Here is a 22815-nt window from a genome sequence, read left to right as displayed (position 1 = left end):
AACTAATGCACTCTAAGTAACTTAAAGAAATTCATATAATTAGAGAGTCACAGAAACAGGACTTAAACCAAGGGAGTCAACACCAAAGCCCATGATCTTAACCCACTCTCCTACGCTGCCAATTATGGAACTTGTATACTGAGTGAAGACTCAATAAATATGAGTCACAGCTACTTTCATTACTGTTAACATTCCTATAACATTAAATGAGGTTATATATTAAAACACTCACACTAAAGAAGGCATAAAGGCATAATACCTGGGACATTGCTGCAGAAGTTCTCCTTCAACAATGCAGGCCTCTTTCTCAAGAAGTTCAGGGCACTCCTTTCCACCTCCAATAGCAATGTGCTTCACGTTCCGGCTCCTGCTCCTAAATCCTGGCAAGAGACTCCCTGAACGGCATGTCTTGGAGCAGGGGCTCCAGGAGGACCACTCAGAGGTTTCACAGTCTTTGGGCATGATGCAGGACTGAACAGTCAATGGGAAAGAATCTTGAAGGCAAAGGCTGAAAAAAACAGAAGTAGAAAATAGGAGGCCATATATTAATGGATGCAACTAACATTATAAAGTGACTACCATGAGAAAAAAAAACTCTGAAATTTGATTTAAGCGTTTAATAGGAAGATTTTTAAAAAATCTTAGAGACATCATGAAAAAATATTGAAGAGTAACATCTGAAGAATGTTTATTTCTTCTGAAACAGTGAAGCTGCTTCACTCTAGCAGGATACACATCTAAGATGGGTCCACCTTTATCAGTATTACGTATTATTAGAAATAATGGGGGTCCTTCTAGGCTGTTTTTTTTTTTTTTAGAGATGGAGTCTTGCTCTGTCGCCCAGGCTGGAGTGCTGTGATGCAACCTCTGCCTCCCAGATTCAAGCGACTCTCCTGCCTCAGCCTCCTCCCGAGTAGCTGAGACTACAGGAATACGCCACCATGCCCAGCTAATTTTTGTATTTTCAGTAGAGACAGGGTTTTACCATGTTGGACAAGCTGGTCTTGAAATCCTGACCTCAAGTGATCCACCTGCCTTGGCCTCCCAAAGTGCTGGGATTACAAGCATAAGCCATCACGCCCAGCCCTTCTAGACTGCTTTCACCCATGGTGTTAGCCTACTATTACCACGGATTGACTGGTTTTCAGGTGTCACAACTGTGCTGCACTTCACAGACAACTTTCTCACAACAAGCTCATGAGTTTACATTTTATTATATCCACTTTGTAGATAGATAAAGAAATTTAGGCTCAGAAAGGCTAAGTAATTTGTACAGCATCAAAAAAGGTAAATATAAACTTTAGAATATTCACCTATCCATTGTGGTAAATACTGGGTAATTTTTAAAATGTGCTGTTATATTTCCTCATATTGTTAGGCTCTGAGCATTAATTTCCTGAGCAGCAAAATGTGTGTGTGATCAAGTACCAACAGTCTAATTAGGAAAAAGGTAAATAAATAAAAAGATAAGATAATGTGATAATGTGACCAACCCGACATAAAAGCATTTGTAATGATGAGGAGAAACATTGACGAGGCAGTGACGAACCCCCCCAACCCCCGTAAGGCAGAAGGGTGCTCAGAGAGGACACCTCAGCTACATTTTTAAAAGATTAACGGGAGCTTCTCAGGCACAGAGAAAACACTATTCTAAGGCAAAACGATAGTATATTCAAAGGTTTGAAATCATACCTTTTGGGGATGGGAACCAGTGGTATACTGGAGCTAGCTCTACCTGCTCACAGGAGCCAACTGTTAAATTTTCAGGAATTTGCAAACCACTTGACCTCCTGTAAGCTTTAAATTGGGCAAAGTCAGAGTATTTACAATACAGAAATTGGCAAATGCTACAAATCAAGCCTCCTCTCCCAAACTCCTGAGAACTGATTGTTAAACATTTGTAAGCACACCACTGGGGAAACGTAGGAGCCTATTTGTTCTCCTGAAGCATAAAGTGCGAGGGGGAACGTAGATAGATACAAGGTATGAGGGTTCTTCGAAAGCTGCTCTGGAAGGGCTTCCTGTCACAGGCTAAGAAATTTGTTTAAATAGGCTTTAAATGATTTCAAGTGGAGGGAAATCAGATTCATATTGGGAGATAATATTTCAAATATTAATTGGCATTCTGTTCCTTTTGTCCCTTGTTATAAGTTCCTCTATTCAGTCAAAGGCAACCAATACTTTGGGAGAAAAAGGATAATATTCTAAGAATGTAAACTAAAGAAAGGGTCAATGTTCAAATACTGACAGAGAGATTTTGGTAATGGTTCCTCTGAATGTGGTTTTAAAAAGGTGGGGGGAGCAGGTGTAGTGGCTTACGCCCATAATCCCAACACTTTGGGAGGCCAAGGCAGGCAGATCACCTGAGGTCAGGAGTTCGAGACCAGCCTGGCCAACATGATGAAACCTTGTCTCTACTAAAAATACAAAAATTAGCAAGGCATGGTGGTGGTGTGTGCCTGTAGTCCTAGCTACTTGGGAGGCTGAGGCAGGAGAATTGCTTGAACCTGGGAGGAGGGGGCTACAGTGAGCCGAGATTGCACCACTGCACCCCAGCCTGGGTGACGGGCAAAGTCTCAAAAAAACAAAAAAAGGAAGAAGTCTTAAATTGTTTCATTTCTAACTTGGGAAAACACATAAATGGGGGAGCGATCACTTATAGAAGACAGAGTAAAACATGCTAATATTTGGCCATATTGATAGTAAATTTCCATATTTATACTCCCCATTAAGCCATTGAGAGTTAATGTGTTCATAGAGGAAAAGCTAAATCTTCCTCTGGTCCAATATTTTATTTTATTTATTTTTATTTTATTTATTTTTTGAGACAAGATCTCACTCTGATACTCAGGCTGGGTGTAATAGTGGAATCAGGGCTCATTGCAGCCTCAACCTCCCCAGGCCCAGGTGATCCTCCCACCTCAGTCTGCTGAGTAGCTGGGACTACAGATGCACAACACCACAACTGTCTAATTTTTGTATATTTTGTAGAGACGGGGTTTTGTCATGTTGCCCAGGCTGGTCTTGAGCTCCTGGGTTCAACAATCCACCTGACTTGGTCTCCCAAAGTGCCAGGATTGGCCCAGGATCAAGCCCAGCCTCAATATTTCATTTTTTAAAAATCTATTTAGATAATATTAGTCCTTTCAAAATGAAAAGTGCAGTGTCTCATTGTTACTGTTCAATTCAATGTGACAATTTTGGGGCCTGGGATCAAAATCCATAGAAAGAAACTTTCCTGAAAATGTCTCATCTCATACAGAAAGTAATGTCACTGTTGCCAAGTAAAGCAGAGGCTGGGGCAGGGGACCACCTCTTTCATTGTGCGATACAACAGAAAGCTGTAAGTCAACAAGAAGTTTCCATGTTTTGACTTTTCAGAAATTGTTATAGGCTGAGTTTCATTGCTCTGAAATTAATATGTTGAAGTCATAACCCCTGGGACCTCAGATTGCAAACTTACTTATAGAGTGATCAAAGAGGTGATTAAAATAAAGCATAGGGTAGGCCTTAATCCACCATGACTGGTGTCCTTATAAGAGATTAGCACACAGGCACATACACAGGAAAGACCTTGTGAAGACACAGCGGGAGGGCAGCCATCTACAAGCCAAGGAGAGAGCCTTCAGAAAAAAGCAATGCTGCCCCCACCTTGATCTTGGACTTACGGCCTCCAGAAAGTGAGTGAGTGAATGAGTGAATGAATGAATGAATGAATGAATAAAATAAAATAAAATAAAAATCTGTTGTTTGACCCAGCAAGTTTGTGGAACTTCTTACGACAGCCCGAGCAAACCAATGCAGAAATGTGAAAGAGTTTTATAACTTGTGTATGTTTTTAGAAAATGAGTTTCAATTTCCAAGATTGATTTCATTTTTCCCTTCATAAAGAAAGCCCCATGCTATTTCATTCTCTGTATACAGCTAAAGTAGTGGTTCATTTCTTCCCACTTACCAGCTTTCATTCTCTATTGCTCATCCTTCCCACATTGACTTTTCCTCCTGGACCAGCAGAACAGATAATAAGTCTCCAACAGTAAGAGCATGTGCAGGCAGTTATAGGAATTAATTAAGGCTTTTATATTTTTGAAAAGGGCTCCTAATTCTTGTTTTCTTTCCAAGAAATAACATATGTCCTATTGATTACATATTAACATATTTTTAATGTTATTTTCACTATCCCACTCCTTGATTAAAACAATAATAATAAAAGGTAACATGTTGAGCTCTGGTCTAATTTGATCAGTAAGATTCCCTTTTCTGGAACAGTAAAAGGAATATTAGATGGTGAATGAGAAGTATCTGGGTCCTGCACTTTGCATCACGATATATTATTATGACCTTAATCTCTTGGCTGCTAAGTTTCATTATCAGCAGAGAGAGAAACAATAATAAAATGCGATTTACTCACCCCTTAGATTTGTAGTAACCTTTAGTGTAATTGGAATGACCTTACAAACTAAAATCCACAACAAAAATTTTTCTCCACAGACAGAAATGAAAATTGATCCTTTCATAGAAAATGATGTATCTTCTTAATGAAACAGACCTATTCTGTTGATTTGCCTTTTTAGAAAAGATGCCATGATAATTTGACCCCTGTCACATGTATAGAACATGCTGTCTTTTGTAAATTACTCCTCAAATATTTAAATATAAAGAAAACATTTGAAACAAATATTACACTAGTAATTCTTACTTCCCCTGGAAATGTAAGAATATCTCCTTATTTACAAATATGGGCAGAAGCTCTTATAAAATAAAAATCAGCGGTAAAATACCTCCAATTCATTAGCATTCCATTTACCATTACTTTTATATCATACATCACACATACAGAAAAATAGAGTCATAACAAATACTTCCATACCTTTCTAGCAAAACTAACTTTTGGTTCAAATTTCCTTAAATAATAAAAAAATTACAAATACTGGTGAAATCCCTAGTGTTCTTTGCAATTCTAGTTTTATTTCTGTCTTCTCAGACATAGCTACTATCCTTAAATTGATTGTATTATTTCAGATATAAAAATGTAATAATTAATAAGTATAAATGTTTTATACTTTCATGTGTATAGACCTGTATTTACAGATCGCATGTAGTATTGCTATATATATTTTTTAAATTTTTATTTTTTTAATTTTTTTATTTTCATAAGTCATTGGAGAACAGTGGTGTTTGGTGACATGAGTAAGTTCATTTTTCTTTTTACTTTTTTTAATTTTTTTTGAGACTGAGTCTAACTCTGTCACCCAGGCTGGAGTGCAGCGGCACAATCTTGGCTCACTGTAAACTCTGCCTCCCGGGTTTAAGGAATTCTCGTGTCTCAGCCTCCCAAGTAGCTGGGACTACAGGTGCACCACCACACCCAGCTAATTTTTTGTATTTTTATTAGAGCTGGGCTTCACCCTGTTGACCAGGCTGGTCTCAAATTCCTGACCTCAGGTGATCTGCCCTCTTTGGACTCCTAAAGTTCTTTAGTGGTGATGTGTGAGATTTCGGTTCACCCATCACCCAAGCAGTCTACACTGCACCCAATTTGTAGTTTTTATCCCTGACTCTCTTCCCACCCTTTCCCACTGAGTCCCCAAAATCCTTTGTGTCATTCTTATGCCTTTGCATCCTCATAGCTTAGCTCCCACTTATGAGTGAGGACATATGATGTTTGGTTTCCCATTCCTGAGTTACTTGACTTACAGTAATAGTCTCCAATCTCATCCAGGTCACTGTGAATGCCATTAATTCATTCCTTTTTATGGCTGAGTTGTATTTCATCATATACACAAACACACATACACATATATATACATATACACACTAGTATATATACATATACATATACATATACACACACATATATATGTATATATACATATACACACACACACACACACACACACACACACACATATACACACCAGTTTCTTTATCCACTCATTGATAGATGGGCATTTGGGTTGGTTCTACATTTTGCAATTGCAAATTGTGCTGCTGTAAATATGCATATGCAAGTATATTTTTCGTATAATGACTTATTTTCCTCTGGGTAGTAGGATTGCTGGATCAAATGGTAGTTCTACTTTTAGCTCTTTAAGGAATCTCCACACTGTTTTTCATAGTGGTTACACTAGTTTATATTTTCCACCAACAGGGCGGAAGTGTTCCTTGTTCACTGCATCCACAACAACTAATATTTTTTGATTTTTTTATTACAGCCATTCTTGCAGGAGTAAAGTGATATCCCATTGTGGTTTTGATTTACATAATGCTGATCATTAGTGATGGTCAACATTTTTTCAAATGTTTGTTGGCCATTTGTATATGTTCTTTTGAGAATTGTCTATTTATGTCCTTAGCCTACTTTTTGATGGGATTGTATTTTCTTGTTGGTTTGAGTTCATTGTAGAATCTGGATATTAGTACTTTGTCACATGTATAGATTGTGAAGATTTTTTTCCTACTCTGTGGGTTGTCTGTTTATTTTGCTGATGGTTCCTATTGCCGTGCAAAAGCTCTTTGGTTTAAGTCCCAGCTATTTATTTTTTTTTTAATTGCATTTGCTTTTGGGTTCTTGGTCATGAAACCCTTGCCTAGTCAATGTCTAGAAGGGTTTTTCCAATGTTATCTTCCAGAATTTTTAAAGTTTCATGCCTTAGATTTAAGTCTTTAATCCATCTTAAGTTGATTTTTGTATAAGGTGAGAGATGAGGATCCAGTTTCATTCTCCTATGTGTGGCTAGCCAATTATCTCAGCACCATTTGTTTAAAAGAGTGCCCTTTCCTCGTTTTATGTTTTTGTTTGCTTTGTTGAAGATAAGTTGGCTGTAAGTATTTGGGTTTATTTCTGGGTTCTCTATTCTGTTCCATTGGTCTATGTGCCTTTTTTTAAATTTAATTTTATTTATTTTTTTATTTTTTTGAGACAGAGTCTTGCTCTGTCACCCAGGCTGGAGTGCAGTGGCGTGATCTCAGCTTACTGCAACCTCCGCCTCCCAGGTTCAAGCAATTCTCCTGCCTCAGCCTCCCAAGTAGCTAGGACTACAGGCACACACCACCATGCCTGGCTACTTTTTTGTATCTTAGTAGAGACAGGGTTTCACTGTGTTGCCCAGGCTGGTCTCGAACTCCTGAACTCAGGCAATCCACCTGCCTCAGCCTCCCAAAGTGCTAGGACTACAGGCGTGAGCCACCGTGCCTGGCCTGTGTACCTATTTTATACCAGTACCATGCTGTTTTGGTGACTATGGCCTTATAATATAGTTTGAAATCAGGTAATGTGATGACTCCAGATTTGTTCTTTTTGCTTAGTCTTGCTTTGGCTATGCAGGCTCTTTTTTGGTTCCATATGAATTTTAGAATTGTTTTTTCTAATTTGGTGAAGAATAATGGTAGTATATTTTATAGGAATTGCACTGAATTTGTAGATTGCTTTTGGCAGTACGGTCATTTTCACGATACAGATTCTACCCATCCATAAGCATGGGATGTATTTCCATTTGTTTGTGTCATCTATGATTTCTTCCAGCAGTGTTTTGCAGTTTACCTTGTAGAGGTCTTCCACTTCCTTGGTTAGTTTTGTTTTGTTTTGTTTTTGCAGCTACTGTAAAAGGAGTTCAGTTCTTGATTTGATTCTCAGCTTGGTTGCTGTTGGTATATAGAAGAGCTACTGATATATGTATATTAATTTTGTATCCAGAAACTTTGCTGAATTCTTTTATCAGTTCTGGGAGCTTTCTGCAGGAGGCTTTAGGTAAACGATCATGTCATCGGCAAACAGCGACAGGCTGGCTTCCTCTTTTCCGATTTGTATGCCTTTAGTTCTTCCATCTGATTGTTCTGGCTAGGACTTCCAGTACTATGTGAAGAGGAGTGGTGAGAGTGTAATTAATAAGTATAAATGTTTTATGCTTTAACTAAGATGTATATACCTGTATTTACAGATGGCACATACTATTGCCATTTTTTTTAAATTTTTACTTAAATATTTTTGTTATACATATTGCTCTGGGAAAGATCTTCCTCATGTAGTATTGTGATTTCTAGATCTATCCATGTTGACCATGCAGATAGAATTCATTCATTTTCATTATTGAGTAATATCCCAGTATATGAATACATGGCAATTTATGTATTCATTTCCCAATTAGTGGGACCTCTGGTTGTGCTCAATTTCTTGCAAATCCACAGGATGATGTATTGAACCTCCCTGTACATATCTCTATGTGTTACACATGTAAAAGAGATTTCCCCTATTAGTATTGCCTAGAGTTATGTCATAAATCCAATTTATATAAGCAGATACATAAAGTATTGTCAAATTTTTTCTTTTCAACATGCTCCCAATTCTTGGTATCATCAGGCTTATTTTTGTTGTGAAAATTCATTTGTTTTCCAGATTACCATGAGCTTTATGTTCCTCTCACATCATTAATGACTCTTCATACTTCCTGTTCTGCAAATTGGTCCATACTGTTTGACCATTGTGGTAGAGTGAACAATGGCCCTCCAAAAATGTCCACACCTAATAATTGGAATCAATGAATTTGCCACCATATATGGCAAAGTAAACTTTGCAGAGGTGATTAAGTTAAGAATATTGTGAAGGGGAAATGATTCTGGAGTACCCAGTGGACCCAATGCATCACAGCATCTTTGTAAGAGGGAGGCAGAAAAGTCAAAGTCAGAGAAGGAGACAGAAGCAGGAGTTGGAGGGATACGAGTTAGGAACCAATTTTGCCCCTATAGCTACAAGTTTTTTTTTTTTTTTAACTTTTAGACTTTTTTGGTGGCGGGGGTGGTGGGGTCTTGCTCTGTTGCCCAGCTTGGGGTGCAATGGCACGATCTTGGCTCATTGCAACTTCTGTCTCCCGGGTTCAAGTGATTCTCCTGCCTCAGCCTCCCAAACAGCTGGGATTACAGGCGTGCACCATCATGCCCAGCTAATTTTTGTATTTTCAGTAGAGAAGGGGTTTGCCAGGCTGGTCTTGAACTCCAGACCTCAGGTGATCCACTCATCTTGGCCTCCCAAAGTGCTGGGATTACAGGCATAAGCCACCGCACCCAGCCAACTTTTAGACTTCTAACATGTATTTTTTTCCTACTGAGTTTAAGTACACACACACGCACACACACACATGCACACAGACTTATATATAGATAGATGTTGACAATAGACATATAGAAATATATGCATAGATTCTGAACAGTAGTCTGTTGGTGGTTTTATATAATACAAATATATTTTCCTATAATTTGATTTTTAATTTTGTTATGGTTTTTGTAACACACAGTTTTTAAATTTCTTGATTTATCCTTCCCCTCACAGTTTGTGTTTTTTATGCCACACTTGAGATTTTTTCCTCAATCCCAATGCTATAAATCTATGCTCTCATATTTTTTCATTTAGAAAATTTTACACTTTACCACTTCATATTTAGGTCATCAATTCATTTTCATGTATGGTGTTTTATAGGTCCTCCATTTATGGAAGCATCATCCATCAGATATTTAACCTATATAACTTTTTCTTTTATTTTTTCTCTATTTTCTGTGTTTTCTTTCTTTCCAAGTAATTTACCCTAAATTAGTCTCCAACTTTTTATTCATTTTTAACTTATTTTGCAATTAGATTTTTAATGTTCATTTCTTAATTATTCCTTTTAAATATTATCTTGTTCTCATAACTGCAATATTTCATCTTACATAATTGACAATATTAAAATATTTTTATTTTATTTCTCTCTGTACCTTATCTCATTTTATTCTTAGTTCCTGATTTCTATTTATTTTGTCCTCACTGTTTCACATTGGACTTAGCTTACATTTTTGGTGATCCTTTGCTATTAGGGATTAGAATGTGGCACCACAAACACAAATTGGAAGCTCTTTGATTATAGGTGAGTCTTATCCAGTATTAATCATTACTATTGGCTGATTATGCAAGGACCAGGGCGTTTTATTTGTGTTCTACAAATGCCAGTATCCATAAGTCTTTACTTTTTAGCTTGCCTTTTTCTCAGGATAGGAATCCCCTATCTCTTGCTTCATGTGTATAAACCTGGATGGTGCTTTTATGACAGCTGACTAGAGAAAGGGAGTACTGTCAGGGTTCTCTCACAAACTATATAGACTTTTACTTTTACCCTGCATTTTCACAGTATGATCTTTTATACTAACACTATCTTCTCTAGGTAAGGGGGTAATTTTTAGGACCATTGAACACATTTGTCTTTAGTTTCTTACAACTTATAATTCCTAAGGCTTCCAATAATCTTGTATTTGTCAGAATAAAATAGGCTATACCGTGGTAACAAATAAACCTGGAAATCTTAATATTTGTTAAAATAAGTGTTTATTTTCTTTTCACATAAAGTTTGATGCAGGTTGTTCAACTCTTCCAGAGGGCAATGTTCTAAGTGAAGACTTAGAATCCAGGTTGTGTCCACCTTATAGATTCACCATCTAGAATATGTGGCTTTCAAGTTCACCCTTAAAAAGGAAAGAGATAGCAGGAGGGTAGCCCAAGGTGATTTATGACTTTGGCTTAGAAGTGGCTTAGGTTGCTCCTGCCTACAAGTCATTGGTCACATCTCAGCCAAATGGCTCAAATATACTGCAAAGAAGACAGTGAAATATCTTCCTATGTGCCACGCAAGAGGTAAAATGTCATAAATACAACGCAGCTATACCCTGTAAATTGATTTGCTTCTTCAACATCTTCCAACTGAAGAAGAGCTTTCTACTTTCTCCACTCAGCTAGGTAAATTACCACTCATCGCTTTACTTTTCAGCTCCCAAAATTTGTTGAACTTTCTTCCCAACTGTCACATGCTTTATTATATTTTTCCTTGAGAGTTTATGCCTCTTTTATTATTTTACTGTCATGTAAGTAGATTTCCCCAATACAGCAGACATAGCTGTGTTCATTTTATCATGTTCAACCAGAAACCTAAAAAGTTATGTGACACAAAGCTTTGCTACAACCATGTAATAATCCAATTTATAAATAAACATATTCCTAGAGAGCTAAATCTACCCTGAATATGGAAAAAATACTGATTAGAAATAACTAATAACATAAGAGTAAAGTCCCTAATTGTGAAGGTATTTGAATTTCTACTAATTTTGTTCTAAATTATGTAATATTTGTTTATAGAACATAATACTTCCAAAATACATTTTACAGTTAAAAAGTATTTTTACAAAAGTGAAATTGCAACTGAGTACTTTAGAAACTCTTAATCAAACAGTGGGCCATTCGAAATCATGCTTATTCCAATTATTTAACAAAAACACTGCTATCCATATGGCAGCAGCTTACCCAAATTATAGCATAATTACAAGGGGACAGTTGCTTCTATAACTTACAGATTCTAACTCAGCGAACGTTTGCAATATCACATCATGAAAATAACACCAAGGAATAAAATGTGAATGGAAAAATGAAGAGAAATGAACCAGAACGGAGATAGATTTAAAAGAGAATCTATCTGGGAAATCAGAATGTATGCTATTACTTTTAATGATTTTGACTCCAAACTGGTAGCATTTTTCTGCCACTAGGCAAACTAAAAGAAACATATAAAAAATTAGAATAACTTGAAGAAAAAAACCTGCATATACCAAGGTTTATGTTACATCCCTGACTGCTATAGGAACTAGACCAAAAAGTGAGCATTGCCACCTTCTGCAATGTGAAATTTAACAAAGGCATTTGAATAAGAGTTTTAAAAATATGATGGAGAAGGCAATTTTGAAAATATTAAAAGTGATTTTTAAACTACCAAAAAACAAATATAAAGGATCACTGAGAAGTTTAGCTGGAAGAGTATATGAGTTTCCTTTTCTCCATAACTCCTTTCTTAACCAGATTAAGCTGAGGTAACTTAGGTGTTATTTGATACAAATGTTTACCTAAGGAGAGTGTTTACAACTAATGGGGGATGCTACTTGAGTTACATAGCCCTTCTCTTTAAAATTCTCAATAAAATAAAACTGCACTGTTAAAATGCCTCTTAATTTCTTATCTTGATTTACATGATTTTAAACTTTTCCAAAGGTAATAAACCTAACATCATGCAGTTAAGCTAAAATAGCAGGATGAAATTATTTTTAAATATGCCGTTCAGTTGCTTCTGTGGAATAAAGAGATTGTTCCACAGATATAGAGATAAGCACACAGACATACTGAGATATTAAAGTCCTGAGGAGTATCCTTGAGTGTGATGTTATATCAAAATGAAATGTTTTTAGTATTATGATCAATTTCTGTCACTGGAAAACATTATTCAACAGAGATTTAAAATGCAGTACCACTCTCAGAATAAAACAGACTTTATTTTCTCCAAATTTCTTAGACAGAGTACTAAGAATGATATGTAGGTACATATTTGTGGATGTGTGTACAACCGGTTAGAGATATAAGCAATATCAGCAATCATTTGAAGGTCTTGGCCATTATCTTCATTTTATAGAGACCAAAATGGAAACCCAAAAAGATAAGTAATTTCCTAATGGCTGCATGCAAAATTGTAGAATGGCCAAAACTAAAATTAATTTCCCCTGCCTTTTAGACCAAAACTATGTTTAAAGTTAAAATATTTGAGAGCTCTTGTTGTTATAGATTCAAATTTTTAAAACCAATCTAGTTGCACTGAAAAGAAAAACCTATCTTGACTTCCAGGCATGCAAAACAACAGCAGTAGCCTGAGTTTGATATTCACCTATCAGCACTACTACAAAAGAAAATCAACAAGCAGAGCAAACCAAACCACACATTACCCTTGCATCCTCCATTACTAGAGACAGAACATGAACACACACACATATACACACTTTCAAATTAGATGTAAGTAGAAAAATATCTGACAGATTACCCAGTATGAATGTCACCCAGTGGGTGTGGAACGTAGAGGAAGAGAATCCTAAGAGATTCCATGAAAAAAATTGCAGAGGAGTAAAAGACTTAGGTGAAACACAGACAAAATCATTTTCAGAAAAAGAAAGTTCAACGATGCCTTCAAAATACAGAATACAGTTCAGAACTTGGCAGTTCAGAACCCAGATACAGACTTCAAAATGTAAGAGACTGGAAGTGGCAGTCATGGATAATCATATATAGACGGAATAGCTGGTAGACCTTAGAGATAATGCAGTAAAGGGGGAGAAGAAATTAGAGCAGGGAAATTAGGAATCCTGCAGAAACAAAGACAGAACAAGATACCGCCCTTTTCCTATCACCGCTACCAGCAACAACATCCATAAATCAAACCTCACAAAAGAGGGCAGAAATAACAAAAGAGGATGCTTTGGAAATAGAAACCTTATTCAGGAAATAAATAGACACTGAAATAAAACAGACTACCTTCAGGTAAAACTGCAATAAAAGCCAGAAAATGTGAAAACGTTTCCACTAACAAAGTCTCCTCCAAATAACCAAGAACAAAGCTGAAAAGAAAAAACCTGTAACATAAAACATCACACAGCAGTAAATACCCTCAAAATCTTTGAAGATATGACTAAAAAATACCTTGAATCAGAAATAGAATATTAAGACCAGAATGGACAAAAAGAGAAATAAATAAAATGAATTGACCGAACTCAGAAAGACAATAGAAGCAAAAAAATTTTCAAAATTGAATTATGAATAACAAGATGTCCAAGAAAGAAAATACTCAAATGATGACATACAAGATTCAGTTAAAACATTAAAGGAAAGTAGCAAAGAAAAATAGATAAATAAGATGAGGTAAAGATAGAAGTAGATTAGAGAAAGTAAATGAAATGGAAAATAGTCCAACATACCTATATTTTATATAAAGAAAATTAAAACATCTGACCAAAATAATGTTTAAAATTATAGTAACCCCTCAAACTCCCCCCAAAATAAAGAAAGCTTGAATCTATACATTGACACAAACTACTATATCCCCTGAAAATCTAATTCAGATCAATCAACCCTGGGACATATACAAGTAAAACTATTAAACTTTAAAATAAAGACATTCTCAAGTTCTCAGGAAAATAGATAATTTTAAAATGCAAAAAAATTAAAACTGGCAACAAACTTCTCAAAACAGTATACAAATCAAGGCTGCAACACAGTAACATTTTCAAGAATAGTAAATAGAATATTACATCCGGCTAAACTGTTCTTCAAACAGATTTGAATCTCCCCAACTCAGAAAACACTGTATATTGTGATTTTCCTCAAGAATCTGCTGGAAACTAAGCTTCATTCAACCAAAAAATAACTTGGAAATCTTTGGCAAAAATGACTGAAACTTGTCAAATATATAATTGTAAAGCAAATATTACAATGAGAATGGGGTCAGGACTAGAAGAATAACACGTAAATATTTCATGCTATGAAAAAGTAGAATAGATTCTATTTATAGAATAGACCTAAAACATGGAAGAAGAAGAAGAAGATAGAGAAAATGTAAAAAGTGGAATAAAATTATAGGTACCAGGTGGAAATAATTTAAAACTGACATAAAAAACAGCACTAAATTAGGCCAGAAAAGGTGAGGAAATTAAGGGCACTATACGAAGTTAAATACAAAGGTAACTTATAAACTAAAAATGCAAGTATTCCTAACTACCAAAACATATTGGTCAGATGCAGTGGCTCACACCTGTAATCCTAGCATTTTGGAAGGCCAAGGCAAGCAAATGACTTGAGATCAGGAGTTTGAGACCAGCCTGGCCAACATGGTGAAATCCCGTCTCTATTAAAAAAAAAAAAAAAATAGCTGGGCACGGTGGTACATGCCTATAATCCCAGCTGCTTGGGAGGCTAGGCTCAGTGGCTCATGGCTGTAATCCCAGCATTTGGGGAGGCTGAAGTGGGTGGATCACCTCAGGTCAAGAGTTTGAGACCAGCCTGGCCAACATGGCGAAACGTCTTCTCTACTAAAAATACAAAAAAATTAGCTGAGAGTGGTGGTGCGTGCCTGTAATTCCAGCAACTCAGGAGGCTGAGGTAAGAGAATCGCTTGAATCTGGGAGGCGGAGGTTGCAGTGAGCTGAGATCACGAGATCACGCCACTGCACTCCACCCTGGGTGACAGAGTGAGACTCCATCCCAGAACACAAACAAACAAACAAAAAAGCAAAACAGCCAAATGTATACACCAAATAAAGAAAGCAATTAATACATGTAAAATTAAACACACCGTAAATACAATGTAAGCTACTATGAAGAGGCCAAAGATAATTGTCATATCAATAAAAGTAAATAAGGTTAATTCATTTATTAAGAGAAATTCAGTGTTTACACTGACACATAAAGGTAAACCCACCTCTGTGTTCATGCGGAATATAAAAGACACACATAACGTGGTGGTTTCAAAAGGCTAAAAATAAAGGGATGGATAAAGACTTAGGCAAATTAAAACAAGAAGAATGCATGTTGTACAATCCTAATATCTGACAAATTAAAATTCAAGACAAAAAGTGTCAGAAGAGACAAATAAAAACACTTTAGAATGTTAAAGTTAACATTTCACTATGAAGAAATAGAAGTTTTGAATATCTATGCACCATATAACAGCAACTATGTGTAGAAAAAACACAGAAGATGCTGGAAAAATAGATAGAAACATACTAATAATAGTATAACTTAACTATTTTTGGTACAAAATAGACCAATTGAAGAAAAATAGTAAAGATTATAAAAAAACCTAAAAAGTATAATCAATTAAATACATATATATTTAATAAATCACATCAATAATAGAGAACATATCTTCTTCCAAATGTACATAGAACATTTGCAATTACAGATTTATTTTTTTGAGATGGATTCTCACTATGTTGCCCAGGCTGGTCTCAAACTCTTGAGCTCAACTCATCTTCCTATCTCAGCCATCCTGGGATCAGAGGTGTGCTCCACTGCACCCAGTTGAACATTCACAAATATTAATTATAGATTCTAACACAAAGAAAACATCAGTAGATTCTTAAAAAATAGAAATATCACAAACAACACTCTGCTTACAATGCAATAAAACTAGAATTTAAAAATGAAAACAAACAAAATATGGCCTTTCTATCTGGAAATTAAAATAGCTTACATTTAATAAACCTTGAGTAAAAGGAGCAATACAAACAAGAAAACTACAGAATTTTTGGGAAAAAAAGTATGATAATAAAACACTATAAGAATCTACGGGATCCATTTAAAATAGTTATCAGGAGAAAATTAATAGTCCTAAACACACATGTCAGGCACACGAAAATGAATTAAATTTCTTATTCAGACAGTTGGAAAATGAAACAAAAATATATACATATATAAAGGAAACATGAAGAACTAAATAATAAAGATAAATGCAGAAATTAATGAGGTAGAGAATACAAAAACAGTAGACAAAATTAACAAACCATGATCCTGCTAAAAAATTAAACCAAACAGGCAAATTACTATTTTAAATAATAGCTGAGGAGAGAAACACATAGATATAAAAAGAAAAAATGGTATGGGTTAGAACTCTTAATAAAGGATATACATCTATGCAAATGAATTTGAAAATTTAGAGGAACTGGGTCATTCCTTTTCAGAATACAGCCAACCAAAACTTACCCCAACATGAAAAGAACAAAATTAGCCTCAGCATGAATAGAGAGCTTTAAAAGAAATACCTCACAAAAAAGGTTAGTTCTACATAGTTTCACAAAGAATTTCTACCAAACATTTAGTGACCACATAGTCCTAATGCTATATAAATTGTTTAGAACACAGGAAATGAAGAAAAACATCCACATTCTTTTTATGAAGTGTCATAATAATATCTGAACCCGATAAAGAGAGAAACAAGAAAATGACAAAGTGGGGAATATATTACAAATGCAGAAATGGTTCAGCATTAGAAAATGTATTGATATAATTCACCATATTAATAGGTCCAAAGAAAAAATCATGTGATTACCTCATTTGACAAAATCCAACACCCATTCTTAATGCAAACTCTCACAAGAAAAATAAAAACAAAACAGAAATGGATGGATATTTCATTAATATGATCAAACACACATACATTCAAACACACACGCACACACACCTTGTAACAGGTACAACACACCCCTGCCAATACTCCAGCAACAGAGCTATGCCCTAATCTTCACAACCTGTGTTATGTGTATTTTGCAGATGTGATTAAAATAAGGATTTTTTTAAATTTTATTATACTTTAAGTTATGGGATACATGTGCAGAACATGCAGGTTTGTTACATAGGGATACACGTGCCATGTGGTTTGCTGCACCCATCAACCCATCATCTACATTAGGTATTTGTCCTAATGCTATCCCTCCCTTAGCCCCTCACCCACCGACAGGCTCCGGTGTGTGATGTTCCCCTCCCTGTGTCCATGTGTTCTCATTGTTCAACTCCCACTTATGAGTGAGAACATGTGGTGTTTGTTTTTCTGTTCCTGTGTTAGTTAGCTGAGAATGATGGTTTCCAGCTTCATCCATGTCCCTGCAAGGGACATGAATGCATCCTTATTTTATGGCTGCATAGTCTTCCATATTGTATATGTGCCACATTTTGTTTTTCCAGTCTATCACTCATGGGCATTTGGGTTGGTTCCAAGTCTTTGCTATTGTGAATAGTGCTGCAATAAACATATGTGTGCATGTGTCTTTATAGTATAATGATTTATAATCCTTTGGGTATATACACAGTAATGGTATTGCTGGGTCAAATGGTATTTCTGGTTCTAGATCCTCAAGGAATCACCACACTGTCTTCCACAATGGTTGAACTAATTTACACTCCCACCAACAGTGTAAAAGCATTCCTATCTCTCCACATCCTCTCCAGCATCTGTTGTTTCCTGCTTTTTAATGATTGCCATTCTGACTGGCATAAGATGGTATCTCATTGTGGTTTTCATTTGCATTTCTCTAATGACCAGTGATGATAAACTTTTTTTCATATGTTTGTTGGCCGCATAAACGTCTTCTTTTGAGAAGTGTCTGTTCATATCCTTCGCCCACTTTTTGATGGGGTTGTTTTTTTCTAATAAATTTGTTTAAGTTGCTTGTAGATTCTGAATAGTAGCCCTTCGTCAGATGGATAGATTGCAAAAATTTTCTCCCAATCTGTAGGTTGCCTGTTCACTCTGATGGTAGTTTCTTTTGCTGTGCAGAAGCTCTTTAGTTTAATTAAATCCCATTTGTCAATTTTGGCTTTTGTTGTCATTGCTTTTGGTGTTTTAGTCATGAAGTCTTTTTGCCCATGCCTACGTCCTGAATGGTATTGCCTAGGTTTTCTTCTAGGGTTTTTATGGTTTTAGGTCTTACATTTAAGTCTTCAATCCATCTTGAGTTAATTTTTGTATAAGGTATAAGGAAGGGGTCCAGTTTCAGTTTTCTGCATATGGCTAGCCAGTTTTCCCAAAGGATTTTAAAATGGAAACATTGTTCTGGATTATCCAGGTGAGCCCAGTGTAATCACAGGGTTATTTTTAAGTGAAGGAGGGATGTTGGTAGGAAGGATCAGAGTCAGAGAGATCTGAAGAAACTACACTGCTGGACAAAGAACACAAGTGGCTTACAGAAACTGGAAAAGGCAAAAAAACAAAAAAACAAAAAAACAAAAAACTGATTATACACTAGAACCTCCAGAATAAATGCAGCCCTGCTAACAACTTGATTTTATTCCAGTAAGATTCATTTTTTTTACTTCTGACCTCCAAAATTGTATGATAATAAGTGTGTTTTCATAAGTCACTAAATTTGTAGTAATCTGTTACAGCAGTGATATGAAACTTATAAGTACTTACTTAGTGGGGAAATCCTGGAGGCATTCCCAGTGAGATTAGGGAAAGGTAAGAATGCTCACTACCTTTACTACTATTCAACATTTCTCTGGACTCAAAACATTAAACCAGAGAACACAATTATAGGCATACAAATTAGAAATAAAACCTCTCTATTGTCTAATATAACATTATATTTGAAAACTACTATAGAATGATAAAAAATAATTCAAATAAAAAATTGAACAAGTTAGCATGTTATAAAATTAGCAAGCATATATCAATATCATTTTCTATTAACCAGATAGAGAATAAAATGGATAAAACTCCATCCACGATAGCAACAAAAATATAAAATACTTAAGAAAATAACAAGAAGTATTCAAGGTTTCTATAAAGAAAACTATTTTTAGAATTTCTGTTAGATCCAAAACTAGACTTGACACAAAAATATATCCCTTGTTTTTGGTTAGGTCATCTTAAAATCATCAAGATTTTAGTTCTTTCTAAGTTTATTTATAAATTTAATGTAATCACAAAAAAACTCCAATGAGCTTGTTTCATGGAGCTAGAAAAGTTAATCCTAAACTTTATATGAAAAAATTATAAAGATAGCTTGAAAACATACACAAAAAGAACAGCTATGAGGAGGGAGTAGCACTAACAGATATTAAAATATACTGGTGATGCCTAATTTAAATAGTATGGAATTAGTTTATAACTAGGCAGACAAATGAAATACAAGTGTAGTAAGAAATCCAAATATATAGAGATATCTAATATGTGAAAATATGTTATCTCAATCACAAGGACAAAGAGATAGTTTTTTCATGATGGTACGAACACATTGGAAAGACTTTCAGAAAAATATAAAATTATATCTACTCCACACACCACACAGTCCAAACTGATCAAAGACTCCAATGTAAAAAAATAAAATTATGCATACACTTAGAAAAATCATGGGTAAACTTAAGTGTGGCATGGGAAAATGCTTTATAACCATGACTGAAATTCCAGAAGAAACAAAAGAAATTAATGATACATCTGACTATGTAAAAATTCTCTTTAAATCTTTTGCATGGCAAGAATCACTACAAGCCAAGTCAAAACACAAATATCCAAATGAGAGAAAATGTTTGCAACATATATCACAGATATATGAATATGTCTCTAAATACAAAGATTTGAAAATGAAGGCAAAAACAACATTTCCTATAGAAACATAGGCAAACTACAAAAACAGAAAGTTCACAAAAAGAGCTATAAATATAGCCACTAAATATATAAGCAAATGTTCAAATTTGTGCATATTAAAAGATATGTCAAGCAAAAACTCTACTATGATATCATTTCTCACATATGGCAAAAATTCAAAAGCTTAACAAAAAAGAGCCTGCAGTGCCAAGTCAATCCTAAGCCAAAAGAACAAAGCTGGAGGCATCATGCTATCTGACTTCAAACTATACTACAAAGCTACGGTAAGCAAAACAGCATGGTACTGGTACCAAAACAGAGATACAGATCAATGGAACAGAACAGAGCCCTCAGAAATAATACCACGTATCTACAGCCATCTGATCTTTGACAAACCTAACAAAAACAAGAAATGGGGAAACGATTCTCTATTTAATAAATCGTGCTGGGAAAACTGGCTAGTCATATGTAGAAAGCTGAAACTGGATCCCTTCCTTACACCTTATACAAAAATTAATTCAACATGGATTAAAGACTTAAACGTTAGACCTGAAACCATAAAAACCCTAGAAGAAAACCTAGGCAATACCATTCAGGACATAGGCATGGGCAAGGACTTCATGTCTAAAACACCAAAAGCAATGGCAACAAAAGCCAAAATTGACAAATGGGATCTAATGAAACTAAAGAGCTTCTGCACAGCAAAAGAAACTACCATCAGAGTGAACAGGCAACCTACAAAATGGGAGAAAATTTTTGCAATCTACTCACCTGACAAAGGGCTAATATCCAGAATCTACAATGAACTCAAACAAATTTACAAGAAAAAAACAAACAACCCCATCAAAAAGTGGACGAAGGTTATGAATAGACACTTCTCAAAAGAAGACATTTATGCAGCCAAAAAACACATGAAAAAATGCTCATCATCACTGGCCATCAGAGAAATGCAAATGAAAACCACAATGAGATACCATCTCACACCAGTTAGAATGGTGATCATCAAAAAGTCAGGAAACAACAGGTGCTGGAGAGGATGTGGAGAAATAGGAACACTTTTACACTGTTGGTGAGACTGCAAACTAGTTCAACCACTGTGGAAGTCAGTGTGGTGATTCCTCAGGGATCTAGAACTAGAAATACCATTTGACTGAGCCATCCCATTACTGGGTATATATCCAAAGGATTATAAAACATGCTGCTATAAAGACACATGTACGAGTATGTTTATTGTGGCACTATTCACAATAGCAAAGACTTGGAACCAACCCAAATGTCCAACAATGATAGACTGGATTAAGAAAAGGTGGCACATATACACCATGGAATACTATGCAGCCATAAAAATGATGAGTTCATGTCCTTTGTAGGGACATGGATGAAGCTGGAAACCATCATTCTCAGCAAACTATCGCAAGGACAAAAAACCAAACACTGCATGTTCTCACTCATAGGTGGGAATTGAACAATGAGAACACATGGACACAGGAAGGGGAACATCACACACTGGGGCCTGTTGTAGGGTGAGGGGAGTGGGGAGGGATAGCATTAGGAGATATACCTAATGTTAAATGTCGGGTTAATGGGTGCAGCACACCAACATGGCACATGTATACATATGTAACTAACCTGCACACTGTGCAAATGTACCCTAAAACTTAAAGTATAATTAAAAAAAGATAAAAACAAACAAACAAACAAACAATATACTGTATCTGTAAAGTTGCAGTGGGAATGTGAGGATGGTACCACCATTATAAAAGAGAATTTGGCAATATTTAACACAACTTGTATGCATTTATCCTGTTATCCTACAATCACATTTCTATGAATTTATCCTGAAAACATACCTCAAAAAATACCAAAATACATGTGCAGTAGATTGTACATTGAAAAATTGCTTATAATTATAAATTATTAAAAACTACCTAAATGTCCAAGTATAGGAATTTGTTCAAATAAACTATGGCTGCACACACACAATGAAGTACTATCCAACTGTAAAAAAAGAATGAAAAAGACCTTGAATAACTAATATGAACTAATTCCTAGGAAATGTTAAGTGAAAAAAAATTCAAAAGAGATTATATAACTTGCTACCTTTTGTGTAAGAAATAAGGGGAAATAGAAAGATACAAACAAGCACAAAGTACAAAATGGAAAATAAGGAAGTTGGTTATCTGCAAGGAGTAGAGGACATGGGATGGGTGACATTCCTCTAACTATGCATATTTTTTATTTTTAGAAACATGTTAATGTTCAATATGTTCAAAAATAAAATTAAATCAATATGGATGAGGAGGTGGAAATAAAATCTATAACTGGAAAATAATCCTCTATTCCCACCAACACAACAACAAAACAACTATGTATATATATCCACAGATATATAGTTATATATGTTATATATAGTTATATATATGTTTTATATGTATAGTTATGTATTTTATATGTAATATATATTTACAGTAGAAATCATATAAATATATACATTTCTACTACTTTCAAAGAACAAATTATGAAAAAGACTTGTGTTGTTTGGGGACTTATTTTTATTTATGTTTAAGGAGGAATAGCAATGTAAAATTTAAATCTCCTTTAACAGTAGATACAAAAAACAAGGGAACAATAAGGAGTGAGCTTTAGAGATGATGGCTTTTTAAAAAAATCGTCTTAAAATTTATTATCCTTCAGTCACTCCTTAATGAGGAAGTCATAGTGCATTCATTTAACTAAAGTGGTCTGAGAATTGAAAGATGGTTAACATGTACCAAATAATCATAGCTCTTAAAAGGATGCCCAAACCAAATGTTCCTCTCTATCAAAGTAAAAGTAAAACCCATTGATCTGA

At 35.2% G+C, this 22815-nt stretch overlaps 1 protein-coding gene across 5 annotated transcripts in view; it reads right to left on the bottom strand.

Moving 5' to 3' along the window:
• Positions 1–22815, bottom strand: part of THSD7B (thrombospondin type 1 domain containing 7B) — a 906384-nt gene that overhangs the window by 574464 nt on the left and 309105 nt on the right. For all 5 annotated transcript variants that reach the window (XM_054478924.1, XM_063647426.1, XM_063647428.1 and 2 more), the window contains one exon: positions 260–508. In XM_054478924.1, the coding sequence (XP_054334899.1) occupies positions 260–508 (249 nt within the window). The remainder of the gene's footprint in view (positions 1–259; positions 509–22815) is intronic.

This window comes from Pongo pygmaeus, chromosome 11 (genome assembly GCF_028885625.2).
Source record: "Pongo pygmaeus isolate AG05252 chromosome 11, NHGRI_mPonPyg2-v2.0_pri, whole genome shotgun sequence".
In the NCBI taxonomy this organism is placed as follows: domain Eukaryota; kingdom Metazoa; phylum Chordata; class Mammalia; order Primates; family Hominidae; genus Pongo; species Pongo pygmaeus.
Note: the sequence above shows the minus strand (reverse complement) of the source record. Positions and strands in the feature narration are given on the sequence as shown.